This window comes from Lepidochelys kempii, chromosome 12, assembly GCF_965140265.1.
Source record: "Lepidochelys kempii isolate rLepKem1 chromosome 12, rLepKem1.hap2, whole genome shotgun sequence".
NCBI classification, from domain to species: domain Eukaryota; kingdom Metazoa; phylum Chordata; order Testudines; family Cheloniidae; genus Lepidochelys; species Lepidochelys kempii.
Genome location: NC_133267.1, coordinates 24,573,538 through 24,587,398, shown reverse-complemented (window position 1 = coordinate 24,587,398; position 13,861 = coordinate 24,573,538). Strand labels below are relative to the sequence as shown.

General features: G+C 38.6%; 2 protein-coding genes across 17 annotated transcripts in view; one reads left to right on the top strand and one right to left on the bottom strand.

Moving 5' to 3' along the window:
- The window catches only part of LOC140896301 (transcription initiation factor TFIID subunit 4-like), a 200,623-nt gene extending 191,196 nt beyond the window's left edge, over positions 1–9,427 (top strand). For 6 of the 7 annotated variants that reach the window (XM_073307901.1, XM_073307900.1, XM_073307896.1 and 3 more), the window contains one exon: positions 7,720–9,427. In XM_073307901.1, coding sequence (XP_073164002.1) covers positions 7,720–7,887 — 168 coding nt within the window. In that variant the 3' untranslated portion in view covers positions 7,888–9,427. The remainder of the gene's footprint in view (positions 1–7,719) is intronic. The other variant, XM_073307899.1, reaches the window with a different exon arrangement.
- Positions 9,428–9,572: 145 nt separating this feature from the next.
- KCTD15 (potassium channel tetramerization domain containing 15) overlaps positions 9,573–13,861 on the bottom strand; it is a 53,159-nt gene continuing 48,870 nt past the window's right edge. For all 10 annotated transcript variants that reach the window (XM_073307888.1, XM_073307884.1, XM_073307890.1 and 7 more), the window contains one exon: positions 9,573–13,205. In XM_073307888.1, the coding sequence (XP_073163989.1) occupies positions 13,050–13,205 (156 nt within the window). In that variant the 3' untranslated portion in view covers positions 9,573–13,049. The remainder of the gene's footprint in view (positions 13,206–13,861) is intronic.

The following is a 13,861-nucleotide window of genomic DNA, read 5'->3' as shown; positions in this document are numbered from 1 at the left end:
GACTGTCATTATTAATGAATGCATGCAGTGTTGTTGTAGGCAGGTAGGACATTAGAGAGACAAGGTGGGTGAAGAAACATCTTCTTTTTGGAGCAACTTCTGTTGGTGGGAGAGACAAGCCAGACCTGAAGACCTCTGTGTAGGCTCAAAAGCTTGTCTCTCTCACCAACAGAAGTTGGTCCAATAAAAGATATTATGTCTCCCACCTTGTCTCTCTCATTAATGAATGGCAGCCATCAGAAAGCCGCTTTCTTTGCACAACCCAAAGACAAATCGCTGTGCAGGCAGAACTTCACTTGCTCTTGCTAACAGTAATTATGCATGGGACTGTGTGGATAAATTGATTTAGGGAACTGAAACTTTTCAAATGGACTGATATCTCTGTGAGAATGACCTATTGGTGCTCAGGCAGTTGAGCACCCTGAGCTAATCCCCTTCAGTGGGCAAAGCTAGACATAACCCTGCATCACTCATTTCCATTCAGGCAGTCTAGGGCACTGATCTCCTGCCAAGTTTGTTACTCTCTGTTTTAGAAATAGTGTTGCGTAATCAATTTCTGCCAGAGATCAGGTTGTGTTTTTGTGGGTAATGCTCTCTTACAAGAAAAGGTGGACAAATTGGTAGTGAATGCCAGTCTCTTCCAGCTGGAAGTTTTTGAGGTGAAGTAGTTTTATAAAGCTGACTGTTTCCATTGTAATATGGTACTATATCATGTTAAACAAAGCCATATATTAAGGCAAGGAAACATCAGAAAGCTTTCTTCTTGTAATAGCCGCCCACTTTTCTCAGTCTGAATCATATCTATTGAAAGAATCACATTTAATGAGAGAATTTTCTAAACATCATGGCTCAGTATGCTTAACCTTCCTCGTTATTTCGTGACATTAAAAATTACTGCACGCTGTCTGTGAAATGTTGCAATTGTGTTGGTATTTAAGGTGCTTGTAAATACTCGTGCAAAACAGTTTTTCTGATGTTTGACTGCAGGGTGAGGTGTGTGTTTATATGCCCAGGGGAAATGAGATGTATTTGCATCAAAGAGGGTGTAACAAGCAAGCGCGTGCCAGAACCACGTAGTTAGGAGCAGTTGCACTGAACTAGTATGAGCCAAAAATGTTTGCACATGAAAATCACTGGCTTCCTAAAGAAATAATGGACTTTAATCCATTTTTATAAATGCTGCTGATTCGAAAGGCTCAATGGTGGCTTTTGGTGAGGAATAGTATTAGAAAACAAACCTTTTGTAAAGACCCTACATCATGCATATTAAGACTTTTTGTAGGATTGAGTTTGGCCACAATTGTATTGTTTCATGCAGTACTGTTAATCTCTGAGGTGCTGTTAAAAGGTCATTTTTTACATATCACTACACATTGTAGTTACTCTGATTAAGAGCTTGAGTCATCTCCCATTGAAATCAATGAAACCACTCCTATTAACTTCATTGAGAGCTGATTGAGCCCTAAATTATGTGGGACAGCTAATTATAAATAATAATAACTTTGCATTTGTAAAGCCCCTTTTAGTCACAGATCTAAAAGCACTCTACAAAGGTGGTTTTCTAGTTTTACAGATGGGGAAACCGAGGCAAAAAGGAGGGGGGATTGTTTTTTACTTTCCCAAGGTCATCCAGTAACCCAGTGGCAGATTGAGCATTTGAATCTAGGTCTCCTGACTCCCGGTTCCCTGCAGTAGCCTCTAAGCCACAGTTCTGTACTTCTCTATTCTTCCCTGCATTCTCTAGCTCACTATGTATATGTCCGCTTTACTTTGCTACATCTTTATTGACTTAGATTTTTTTTCAAGCATACAACTACAATCACCTTCCCCAGGCTTTGGGACTTCTAATATTGAAACAAAACAATAATCAATAAATGCATTGAACTGCTAAAATCCATGGAGAACCACATAATCCTAGTTCATTCCCACTCTGCTACACTACAGTTAGCAAGCCCCTCCTCAAATGCCCCAAAGAAATGAGAGCCTAACACACCCAGGCTCTGGCAGAGCAAGGTGTTGGGACCATGTTCCAGAGTCAAGGGGCCCTCAGGGAAAAGCTTTTGCCAGCAACTCCCTCTCTTTTGTGTTGACGGTGCTTGTCAGAGGATGACACCTTTAGTAGCACCAGTGCACCTCAGCTGACCCCAGTTGAGCTTTAAAAGAGGGCACCTGGGTTTACATAGAGACCCAGATGGGGAGGCAGGGGAACCTCGGTGATTCAGACTGAGGGCTGGTCAGGAAAGGGGTGGGCATGAGGCTTTCACTGCCTGCTCCCTGGAAGTAGTGATTCCTGGAGAGCTAGGACTGCCAGAGTCCCCTGAGGGGAAGGCAGGAGCACAGGACAGCGAGAGTCCCTGGGAGGGGCCGCAGAATGAACCTGAGAACTAAAAGGGGAAAAACCCCTGTAACCCAGGGTGAACTGAGCAACTGTGCTAAGTTGGACAATAAAACTACGTAGAGATGGTGCGCGTGGCAGCGAGTCCTTAGTAAGCTGGGGAGAAGTCCTGCCTTGTGACAGTCCTCCTGCAGCAACGTTTGTTTTACATGAAGACTTACCTGTTCTTTTATGACCTCCAGATTCAGACTTCAATTACTATGCTACGCTCCGGGCAAAGATCACCTTCCCAAATGTCCCAAGGTGTAGTCTCAAGTGGAGTCGTCAAATCTTGGGTTGACAAAGAGATGAGGAAGTGTGACAAGGTCTACATCCAAAGCAAATGGCTGCATTCATCTTACATGGGGGAGATGGAGAAGTACGCTCTTCACCATAACTGTATCTGGTTGCAGGGTTTAACAAGACCCCTAAATTGCAAACTTTATTTACAAATGATTGCCATCCACCATCAGTTACAGGGGCTGATATAACTCTAACCAGTTTCTCCAGTGACTTCCCCCAACTCCAAACATGCTTGTTTATTTGCACTGTGCCTCTGCCGCGTAGCTCCAATCTGTTCCAGTGCACCTCTTCCAGTGTACTCTTTCACCTTACTATCTAAATTTTACCCCAGAGATTACCCTCTGATCACAAAGGCCTCTCACTCTTAAAGCCAGATAAGACATGCCTCAGTTCCCCATCTTTCAGTTGAGTTAATGGAAATTGGAGAGACAAGACTCCCTATATCTTCACCCCATTTACTTCCCCCTCTATCAAACATACCTACATCTCCCCTCCAATCTCCAGGCCCTGCTGCTTCTGAAGCTACATTCCTGTGTCAAAATACAGAAGTCTGACCCTCAACCATCCTTGCCCCTCTCCTACCCAGACATGACAGCTAGGAACCCCACGAGCCACAGGCATCTGTGTCTTGGCTTTACTTTGAAGAGTTACTTCTTGATTCCCACTTCTGGACTTTGGTTTGAAGTGTTAGTCTGCCACAAGGACAGGCCATGTAGCCTGGGAAGAAAACTAGTAGATCTGTTTTATCGTTATTGCCTTAGTTTCTCTGGGTCACAGAGAAGCAATAGCCTCAGTTCAAGATTGTGTTCAAAGGAGAGATGTCAAGGCTGAGTTGTTTTCTGGTAAAGGAGGGATGGATAAAATATTAAATGCAGTCTTCTGCACTTGCCCTTGTCTTTGTATTTCCCAGCTAGAATCTCACAGTGTATCTCCACAGTTCTTTACCTTTTTTTAAAACTTGATTTTTTTTTTCAGATTTGGGGAAATGTTAAATTTTAATTGGTTAATATTGCAACCCCTGTTATATAACTTAAAATACATCCTTTGTTACATGTGTAAATTAGGCAATTCTGCTTGCTAAAGGTAGTAGCATACTTTTTGTGAGCAGTTAAGCCTATTTTTAATGTCCAGCTGGTGACGTTACTGTAATTTAATTCGTAGGGGCATTTTGACTCTCTGTCTCAGTGATAGTGGGTGTTGTTTTGGATTAATGTCAATGAAAAATGGTCTGTTTTTGTACATTCTGTCACATCCATATTGGAACATTTTTGGTGCTTATCTGGTGGTCTAGTGTAGCTTTGAACAGTATTTTGTTTCCATCATTTTTGTTCTACTTTTCCTGAAATGTCTGTTTTCTTATAGGAGACAATCATAAATGCAGAAGACAAGCTGAGAAATATGTCCCATATGCTGCATTAAATGGGAAATGAGTTCAAAATGCCTCAAATGTGCCCTTAAACAGGCCAAAGTAACAGAGTTAACCTTTTCTGCCATTTCTTTTAGATCATAGGTTCAAATCTCACTTTCTCAGACAGTTTGGCAATCCAACAGTATCATTAAAAAGCCTAGATATATACACAGCCATCTGCCCTGCTGGGGTCTGAGCAAAAGGCTATGGAAGTCTAGAGAGAGATTCCTATTGACTTCCGTGGGCCAGTCTCTGCAGAGAACATGGCGATACCATGTTTTGAATGCTTGCTTCTGTATTTGATTTCCTGAGCCTCTGTTTGCCATTCTGCTCTCTGGACCACTGCAAAATGAAGGTACTTGATTCACTTTTGAGTGTTACGTTGCAGCCTGTGCATGGGCAAAGCACAAACAAAATGCGTGGAGCCTCACAGAGGAGAAGCCAACTGCTCTGTACTGTCTTCTTATTCTCTGAGATTTGCAACCTGAAAAGTGAATATAAGCGCCCCACCACCACCACCATAGTGTGGGACGGAGCAGCAAGGCTGGACAACAGAAAATGGAATAGGGGATAGAGAAATGAAGTTGCCCATAGCCAATTTCTGTATGTCCTTTCTAAATGAAGGGGCAGAACAAACTGAAATGTAAATATTTTCCTGATTTAAATCCTGTCTTCTAAAGGTTCCTCTTGCATTAAAAACAGTAGTTCATTGCTTTACACAAATAGTTATGATATATACACTGAAATGGGTATGATTCTGTGATAGCTTGGATGTGGTAGGCTATGAAATAAGGGATGTAAACAGTTTCCAGCCATTTATGTTTTTATTAGAGCTTTTATCTTTGTGACTCCTTTATTAGTTGCTATGGATACAGGCAACACAGAGCTTGTTAATGAAAAATCTATCACACTGATAAAAATGTGGTGTGTTTGTGGTCAGATATGCATTACTTAAATCCTACTATACTTGGCAATTAGTTTTACCTGTGTTTGCATTCTTGCAAATAATTTTAAAAGTCTGTGGCAATTAATAGTGTATGTTTTTGCCATATGGAGCATTACAGAATGATTTTAAGTACAGTACAACACCAAACAGAAATTGGTGTCATTCTAAATTAGGGGTTGCATTGACAGTTATAAATTAATGTGCTGTTGATTTAAATGCACTTTTTGTTGTCTAAAATTGTTCATAGAAATCCACATTGTAAAACCAAATCACAAAATGGCATTGGATAGCTTAATGTCTTACAATATTGGCGCTGTTTTGAAAACACAAACCTTGCTTTCAGGTTACTCTGCCAGCTATAATAAAAAATATGATCTTTCCAACAAAAAATTAAATATTTCAGAAAATAAATGTAACAAGTGTAATTTATTTTATCTTCATTCCAGCCACTTTGACCAGGGAACACACAGTAGTTATTTGCTACAGTGGTTTTCAGACTATTAAAAAAATAACAGAATTTGTCTGCTTTTTTTTTTTTTTTTTGAAAGAAAGCTTTCTATGAAGAAAATTTTTGAGAAAATTAGATTGTTTCATTGTATTAATACTTTATAGTTGCAATACGTGTCTAAACTGACATGCTATGATAGTATAAAGTTATTATCAGCATGAGTTTGGAATAGTTTCATTTTCTCACAAATAAGTCTGTCACTTGTCCAGCATTAACTGTGCTGGACTTCAAGCCAGCATAATTTGTAGGAGGGGGAAAGGAGGAAAACATGTCTGAATCAGGTTAATTGGAAAAAAAGTTGGCTTTTTGGAGTTTTGGAATAATGACAATGGCCCTGGCAGAAACAGATGAATGATCAGAGTGCAGGTTAGAGGCCGTCAGAAGGTGCATAATGCATGCACTTCTTCATATGGTTCTGCAATTTTTCACGTGGATATTGCTGTCACATACGTGATACTGTAAAAATAGATGCTCACGTGATGCTAGTCCCTGCTAAGAATGCGAAATGTGACTTGAAACAACTAGAGTAAATAGGCTGTCCATTGGAGAGACCCTCGAGCTTCAGTGTGGATGAACAACCCTTTCAGTTGCCACAAACATTGCCCTCTTTGTGGTAAGGTTTAGCTGATGAATCTTTGACTGCATTGTCCCATTCTCAAAATACAACTCCACACAGGGAGCTCCCAAGATGTAATGCTCTGTAATTAACTGTGGTTGTGGGCATCTCCACTGCCCATCCCCCATCCTATACAGCATGTCCACATTTGTTCCACTACATTCAGAACCTTTTGTATTCATGTAGCTGGGGAACAGGATTTGCCCCATTCACAGTAGTTTAAGAACTGGACAGAGGAGAAATAACTTATGAGCAGTATAGTCATGAAAGTGAGTCTCTCTCTCTCAAGGTGAGTGAAGAGAAAGGCAGTGAAGAAATCAGCCACTCATTCAGAATGTACTGTATTTTTCCTCTTATTCTTCAGACTAAAGTTGCATATAGGTAAATGTTTTATAATGTGCTACAATAAAGATCCTTGAATATTAAACTTTTTATCTTCTTAAAAAAAAAACATATTGGGAGTATTTTGAAGAATGGATGAATCCAGGTAAGTTTTGGATTTCAAAACCATCTAGAACTCTTCAAAAACATTCTAGAAAATTTTCAAAATATTTTAGATATTTCAAAGCCTTATTTTCGAAGTTGTTTAATATTTTTCTTCGTTAAAAATCAACTGGAAGCAATGAAAAGTTTTACAAACCAACAGTGGACTAAATAGAAAAATCCTCGATGTTCCGGTGAAGCAGGCTTTCCATTCTAGAACCAATAACATTCTAAAGGGGCTATAAATTGTGGACTGAGTTCTTAGATCTTGATAATTTAGTGCTCTGGTTTTAAGATCAGTAATTGAGGCAGGTATAGTGAGTGAAACTCATCTCTGCACAGAGGGCCAGCTAGCCCTGGACTAGTTAGGTACAGAAACTATTTAACTTGGCTTCAAAAATGTTTTTACCAATGCTTGTCTGCACTACTCATACTGCCGGAGGCTTCCTCTCATGCCAGGTTTTGCTCCTGTTTAATTTTGTCCATCTACCAGCTGAGGATTGATTGTGCCCGCTAGCAAAATTGCTTCAGTCTCTTATCACCTTGGGCCTGTGTTGGTGCAGCCCAGAGGAGAGTATCAGAGTCTGGTTCAGACTCAACTGCCCAGCCATTCAGCTATTAGAGTAATCAAACTAGCCACATGTTGATATACACCCAGCACATTCTTCCAGTCCTGGGTACAAGGAACCGGGAACATGATTCAGACTTACACACCAGCCTTCTACAATGACCGAAGTACTGCTACTAAGCTAGCTTCGAAAAAGACTTTTGACATTTAATGAGCCAAATATTTCTCTTGTGTAACTTGATTGACTTAAATGGAGTTAACTAGAGATGAATTTGTGTTTTGCATGAACAGGGAGGGCCCAATCTCATAAACATGAATGCATGTGGGTAGCTTTACTCACATTAACTCAGTGGGACTACTCACAATCGTAAAGTTTCTCACGCGTGTAAGGGTTAGGCTCATAGTTACCAATTTAGGACGCTAAAAAAAAAATCCGTTAAATCCATATAGCCTGAAAGTGAAAAGAATCTTTGTTCTGCTGTAGAACATTAATGGTCTTTATTTCTCTTACAGGCTTTGGGCATGACCAGTGGAGGTCAGGCTGGTTTTGGGTCTCCTTCATCCAGACAGTATGCACGACAGAAAATAACTCGAGTAAACCTCAGGGACTTCATCTTTTACATGGAACAGGAAAGAGAAACTAGCCATTCTCTCCTGCTCTACAGAGCTTTGCTTAAATAAAGCCAAGAATTGTACTGATTTCCTCATAGAGGAGCTCAACCTGCATTGAAAATCTGTAATTTGAACGTGCCTTCTTTTTTTTTCAGATGTCAGAGTTCCAGTAGTTTGTTTTTGCAAAGTTGTCAGACACATACAATAAATCCCCCTTACATAAAATGAAAGAAAGAAATGAAAATGTGCAAAAGGTTTTTAAAGAGGTTAAATCCATGGATATGATCCATGCTTAAAGTTTTATGGCATTTGGCCATTTTTAGATGAGGCTACCCAGAGTAGATGAGAGGAAGTTTATACAAATTCAGAGCCTGATTGCAAATGCTTACACAAGTCATCCCACTGATGACACTGGGCAACTTGCAAGAAGGGTTTGTAGGATTGGGCCCGAAGGATGGTATTTGTTTTATTAGCAGTATGTTCAATTACAGTGCTAGCTTTTCTGTGTTCCCTTAACTTGTACTAGCACTGTTTTCATAGACTAACCACTATGATGCCTATTACCATTTTAGATTAGTTATCATTGCAATTTTTTGCACAGCTGAAAGAGTAGCCATCCTACACTCCCACAAATTTTTATAGTCATGATTTTTGCTTTTACTACTCATTTCCTGAGCCAATACCTAAGTGTATGAAATCTGTGCATTCAGGTCCCAGCTGAGTTACCTTGAATAGCTTCCAGTTGTTTTCTAAATCTGCTCAACCTTTTGCACATTTGTAGCAGCTGCTTAGTTACATGAATCCGAGTTGGTTTTTTATTTTAAAAAAATCTTTTTATTTATTGTGAAGAGTACGGTCTAATTGTGGTTTTAAAAATGAGAGAGTAAAGATTTTAGAGTATTCTACACTGATTTTTAAAGTCACTGTCAAAAATAGTTGTGTTATAGAGGGGCCAGTCCTGCTCTCATTGGAGTCAGTGGGAGCAGTATTAAGTCCTCAGGATCATCACAGAAGTCACTGGGAGTTGACCTTGCCTTGCATGATCAGACCTTGAGACCCCAATCCAGAAAATGTATGTAACTTTCAGCATGTGAATAGGTGTAAGTATACACACACGTGCTTAAAATGCTTTGCTGGACTAGAGTGTAAGTTACCAAAGCCAATGGGAGTCTTCTTAATAGGCTTTGGATAAGTATTCAGTAAGCAAGTGGACACCAGTTATAGTTCAGACATAACAGTATTTTCAGTAACTATGGAAGGGAGTCATTTCCTTATTTACATTTTCAATTTTTACTATGTTTGTACTTGCCACATTTTTGAGGCAGTATTTTTTTTTTTTTTGGATGGGAAACAATACTGAAAGCACAAACAGAACTATCTGTCCAATAGTTTTAAAAACAAAAATTTTAATTATATTTTAAAGGTTTGTTAAAAGCAGAACAAAATTGATACTGCTGCTATTTAGCCAAAAGATTATTCATAACGTATTTAAGGCCAGGAAGTGTAAAATTATGTTTTAAATGTATTGATAATGTGTACATATTGTTTATAAAGACCTTATGTTTATTAGAATTATGTTATTTTGATTATTTCTGTACATACTCGTAAATACCCCAATTTGTGTGAAAACATACTTCCTTATTTGTACTTATTTTATAAAGAAATAAAACAATTTACTAAAGTAACACATTTGAGTGACATACAGTATTAATTTATCAAACATTAATTTCAGTTTCACATTGTCTTGTAGTTTTTAAGCACTGTTCAAAAACATTTTGCATTAAAATATTAACAATACCCACAAAGAAATACTTAAACTGAGTATTTAATGTTCTGTTGTGCTGATTCTTATTCTTTGTCAAACATCTAATAAAACTGTCAACAAACCTTGATGCTATTAAATACAGTCAATGAATGCACACAACATTTGCTTTCTTAAAGATTTGTCCAATAAGCACAACATAACATTTTCCTTTCACTTTTCTGGCAGACTTGGGAGCACAGTGGCACAGAACAGTACATGTAAAAGTGCTAGAGAAGACTGAAGTTTTCAAAACCACAGTTTCAGTGCTCAGCAAAGATTCCAACCAATTACGTTCAGTGAAATTAGATTAAAAAACAAGGTATGTTTACTTTTCGGCGTTCAAACGAAAAGCATTCGCTGTCTGCAAACCACAGTTTTACTAGACGTGATGATATTTTAAAAACTGTTTTACATGACACTGAGCAATGTTCTTAATCAAGTTGTGTTACTCTGGTTTAGGACAGAAGTAAAAATTCACATCAGTTTTTGCTGATATTGCTACTTTAGAATACAGGGATATAAAAAAGTAAAAGAGATACAAATGAAACTGTAATAAACATTAAATCAGTGACCTGCAGTCGCTAACTAAAAGAACATGTCCTCGCTTAACTTTTCCTTTTAAAAAAAAAAAGCATATTTCTCTAAACGAAGTGATTGTTTCCATATGCCTTGCTTGCTCCAGTGCCCTTTTGCAGTTAATGCTGTGATGTCATGGCTCAAACTTTCCATCTCAAGTTCACATTTAACTTAGTTGGAGCAGCCTGGAATCTTTTATGATGCCACCTTACCAAACTGCTGTTGGTACTATAGCTGCTTTATTGAGCTATAAAAATACGGTGAACACCAAACTGAAAAAAACAGACAAACAAAACCACAAATACTTAATGGCTCTCTACATACATCTAAAGCATTCTATCCATGGGCTTGATCCTGAGAGGAGCACAGGGGCACTTCAACTTCCATTTTACTTCAACTGGAGCTGACAATCCTCACCCCCTTGGAAGAGGTGCTTAATATCAGTTCCTACTGATACCACCCTGGACAAAGGCCAAAATTCCTGTTGATTTCAGCAGTTTAGTCTGAGTAAGGACTGCAGGATTGGCCCATACTCCTGAAGCCTGAATGTACCGTAACTACAGAAGAGCTTTCCTCTCCCAGCTGAATGTTAATGAATGGAACAGTATGCGCAGACATATAAGGGTTCAGCCTCCACTTATCTCTGAATCACCCTGCTCAGGAAATGAACACAAAACCAGAATATACATGGTAAAAGTTAGGAGCTAAACTGATGCTTTAAGGAGAATTTGAACAGAAGTTGAACTAAAATCTATAGAACCAATAAACATTGTTTTTGAAGAGATGGCTACAATAAGCTGAACTCAGTCAAAGGTCAGAGGAAATACAGCCCAAGCTTCTGACCTCTCTTGAAGAGTGTGGGAGATAAAGTGAGTGTTCATTCTACTTGCTGCAGTTTTGATCTTTTACTTTACAGAAATGTTTATGGCATGAAGGTGTGTATCAGAAATGTGTATACACAAATACATGACAATTATACGTTAAATTTTTTTACAATATTAAATGTATAATATACAATTCTACAGATATCTTACATAGAAAGGTAACGTAGTGCCATCTTTTCAAATATGGCAGTACCTAGCAATTTTGTGTAGTGTGTCAAGCAAGCATAAAACCATGAAATAAAATAACTTTAAAAATCTTTAGACAGATTTGGCCAAATGACCGTCAACTGTTCTGCTAAGGCAGCAGGCCAGTAGGCTAAGATTTTCACGAGTGACTTGTGATTTTGGGTGCCCAATCTGGGGCAATTTGAAGAGGCCTGATTTTTCAGAGGGCATTTTCCAAAAATCAGAGCCATGTTCAGTCTCCAGCATGGGCACCTGGCACTCGGCACTTTTGAAAAATGTAGTGTTAAACTCCAAGTCCTAATTTCTGCCCAAGTAATCAGATGGCATTAGAGAAACAGAATTGTCAAGTATTGCTATTTAATACTCTGTCCCTTGTTCTATATAGCTACGCATCTAAAAACAGTTTTAATTAAAATTCAGCATCTACAACAGTATTCTATAAATTATTGTGGGAGAACCTAAATTGCGATTAACACATGAATTAGTTATTGAGGACCCAATCATGCTAAACAGCAGTAAACAGGATTTAGCAGAATGCTATTTATATACTTGCACCTGCAAACACAATGCTATCTCCTGTGTTAAGGAAACTGCATAAGTCAGAAGAATTGATACTGTATTTGTTAAAGGAACAATAACCGCTTACAGACAAATGGCTTCTTTAAAGCGAAAAATACACAGATACAGGGCAGCTATAAAATCAGTATTTTAATGGTAGTTCAAAATTAATAGAATGAAAAATATCTAAACAAAACCTGGCCTGCTCCTGTCAGACAGAGAGAAGTATGGGGCTTTATTATCGTTTGTACAAATTCCAGGGCCACGGAGAATAAGGGGTGTCCAAAATGGTTAACTCCTGCTCCTGTACGTGGGTTTTAAGTATGTTCAGTAAACGAATAACAAAGGGTAATGGCAGATGCTTTGGCAAATGCTTGGCAGAACCACCACTCCACTGATGATGCAAAACACTGAAACTCTGAGAGAAAGAAGAAAACAAAATTGGCATCTCAAAAGAACTATAACTCCACTTTTGGGGCCTGTGCTATGCCCTTTTGATGTCACATGGCCTTACTAAAAAATCCCTACTTTTGCACATATTACCAACAACTAGTCCTCAATTGTGCTTAAAGTACTGAGCACCAGATGACTATGAATTGGTCCTTCTCTGATTTTATATTCTGTACGCAGAGTTATTTCAGTTGTAAAGTTTTATAAAAATAAGCCATTTGCTAGCACAAATGAGTTACAATCACAGAAATGTAACATAACGTATGGAGGTGTAAAACACATCTGATATGAGAGAAGTGTGGCATTCAGACAGGGAAGATACTCAGTGCAGTGTTTAAGGTACCATCTTTCTTTTGGTGGACCCTGTTTCGTTGCCTTAGAATATCACTGAGGCGGGAAGGGGTGCTGTCAAAAGAACTGTTGTTTTCCAGCTGACATATTCAAATTGCTTTAATTGGTCTTTCTGCAGAAGCCCAATCAAGGGTCAGTACTTTGTGAAGCTTTGCCTTTTTCAACATCACAGCTGTTCGGTTGAAAGTACATTCCCACAAAGCCTTGTACGCTGAGCATGCTCAGTTGTTCATCATGAAAAACAAACAGGTGGGTTTTTCAAATGTGTTTCATGGCTGGCTATGTGACAGGTAGTTTTCGAATATCACTAATTGGCAACATAAAATCACAATTTGTTTGCTAATACTGTTTTGCAAATCCTTAGTGTTTCACATAAGGGACTATTAAACACTTCTATGGTTACAAAGGAGGAAGGGTTGGTTCTAGTCCAGGGGTTCTTGCTTTATTCTGATTGTTGGGGTGGGTTGTGGTCTTCTGTCCTCACGGCACAGCACATATTCACTGAACTGGGAGGAATCTACCCCTCCACCACACGAAGCTGCCATGTTAAATCCCTTCTGAAACAATCTTTCTAGCACCTGCAATGTGAAAAAGAGTGCAGATTAATTTTAGTCAATTTTAGGTATTAGGGAATGTGATGAAAGCATCCTGGAGCAGTGTATCTGAATGATGCATTTGGTCATTCCAGATCTCATAGAATGAATATTATACAGCTATAATTTTATAACTTATTCTTAAATGACTACACTGTGATTAAAGTCTCGCTTAAAGCAAACCTTGGTCGAAAACAAAAATTAATCAAACAAATAAGCACTCAACAGAGCAGTTCAGTACATTATATAGTAAAATACTGGACTGCAGTAATATTGATGCTCTCTCTTACAGGAAAATAGCACTAGGTTTAAGCCATAATAACAAGTGCCCATAATTCATTATTAATATGGAAAATGTCAAGGAAAAAGGGCTGCAAAGATTTTGAGCCCTTCCCGAACTCAAATAAGAATCATGGTATCTTTTGAGTGACACCTCCCAAGGCTCTCTAACATCAATCACACAGACTCCTTCTCCTCTTCCTAGAATTTAGTGCTGCTTTCAGAAACCATGAATGGGATGGGGAGGCCAGAGACAGGTGGATAAGAAAACAAACTGGCCCAAACAAACAGGTTAATCGTATTCTCCACGTATTTTTTTTTTTTAAAAGAAAACTTGGGGTAATTTGGATGCATGAGTTAAA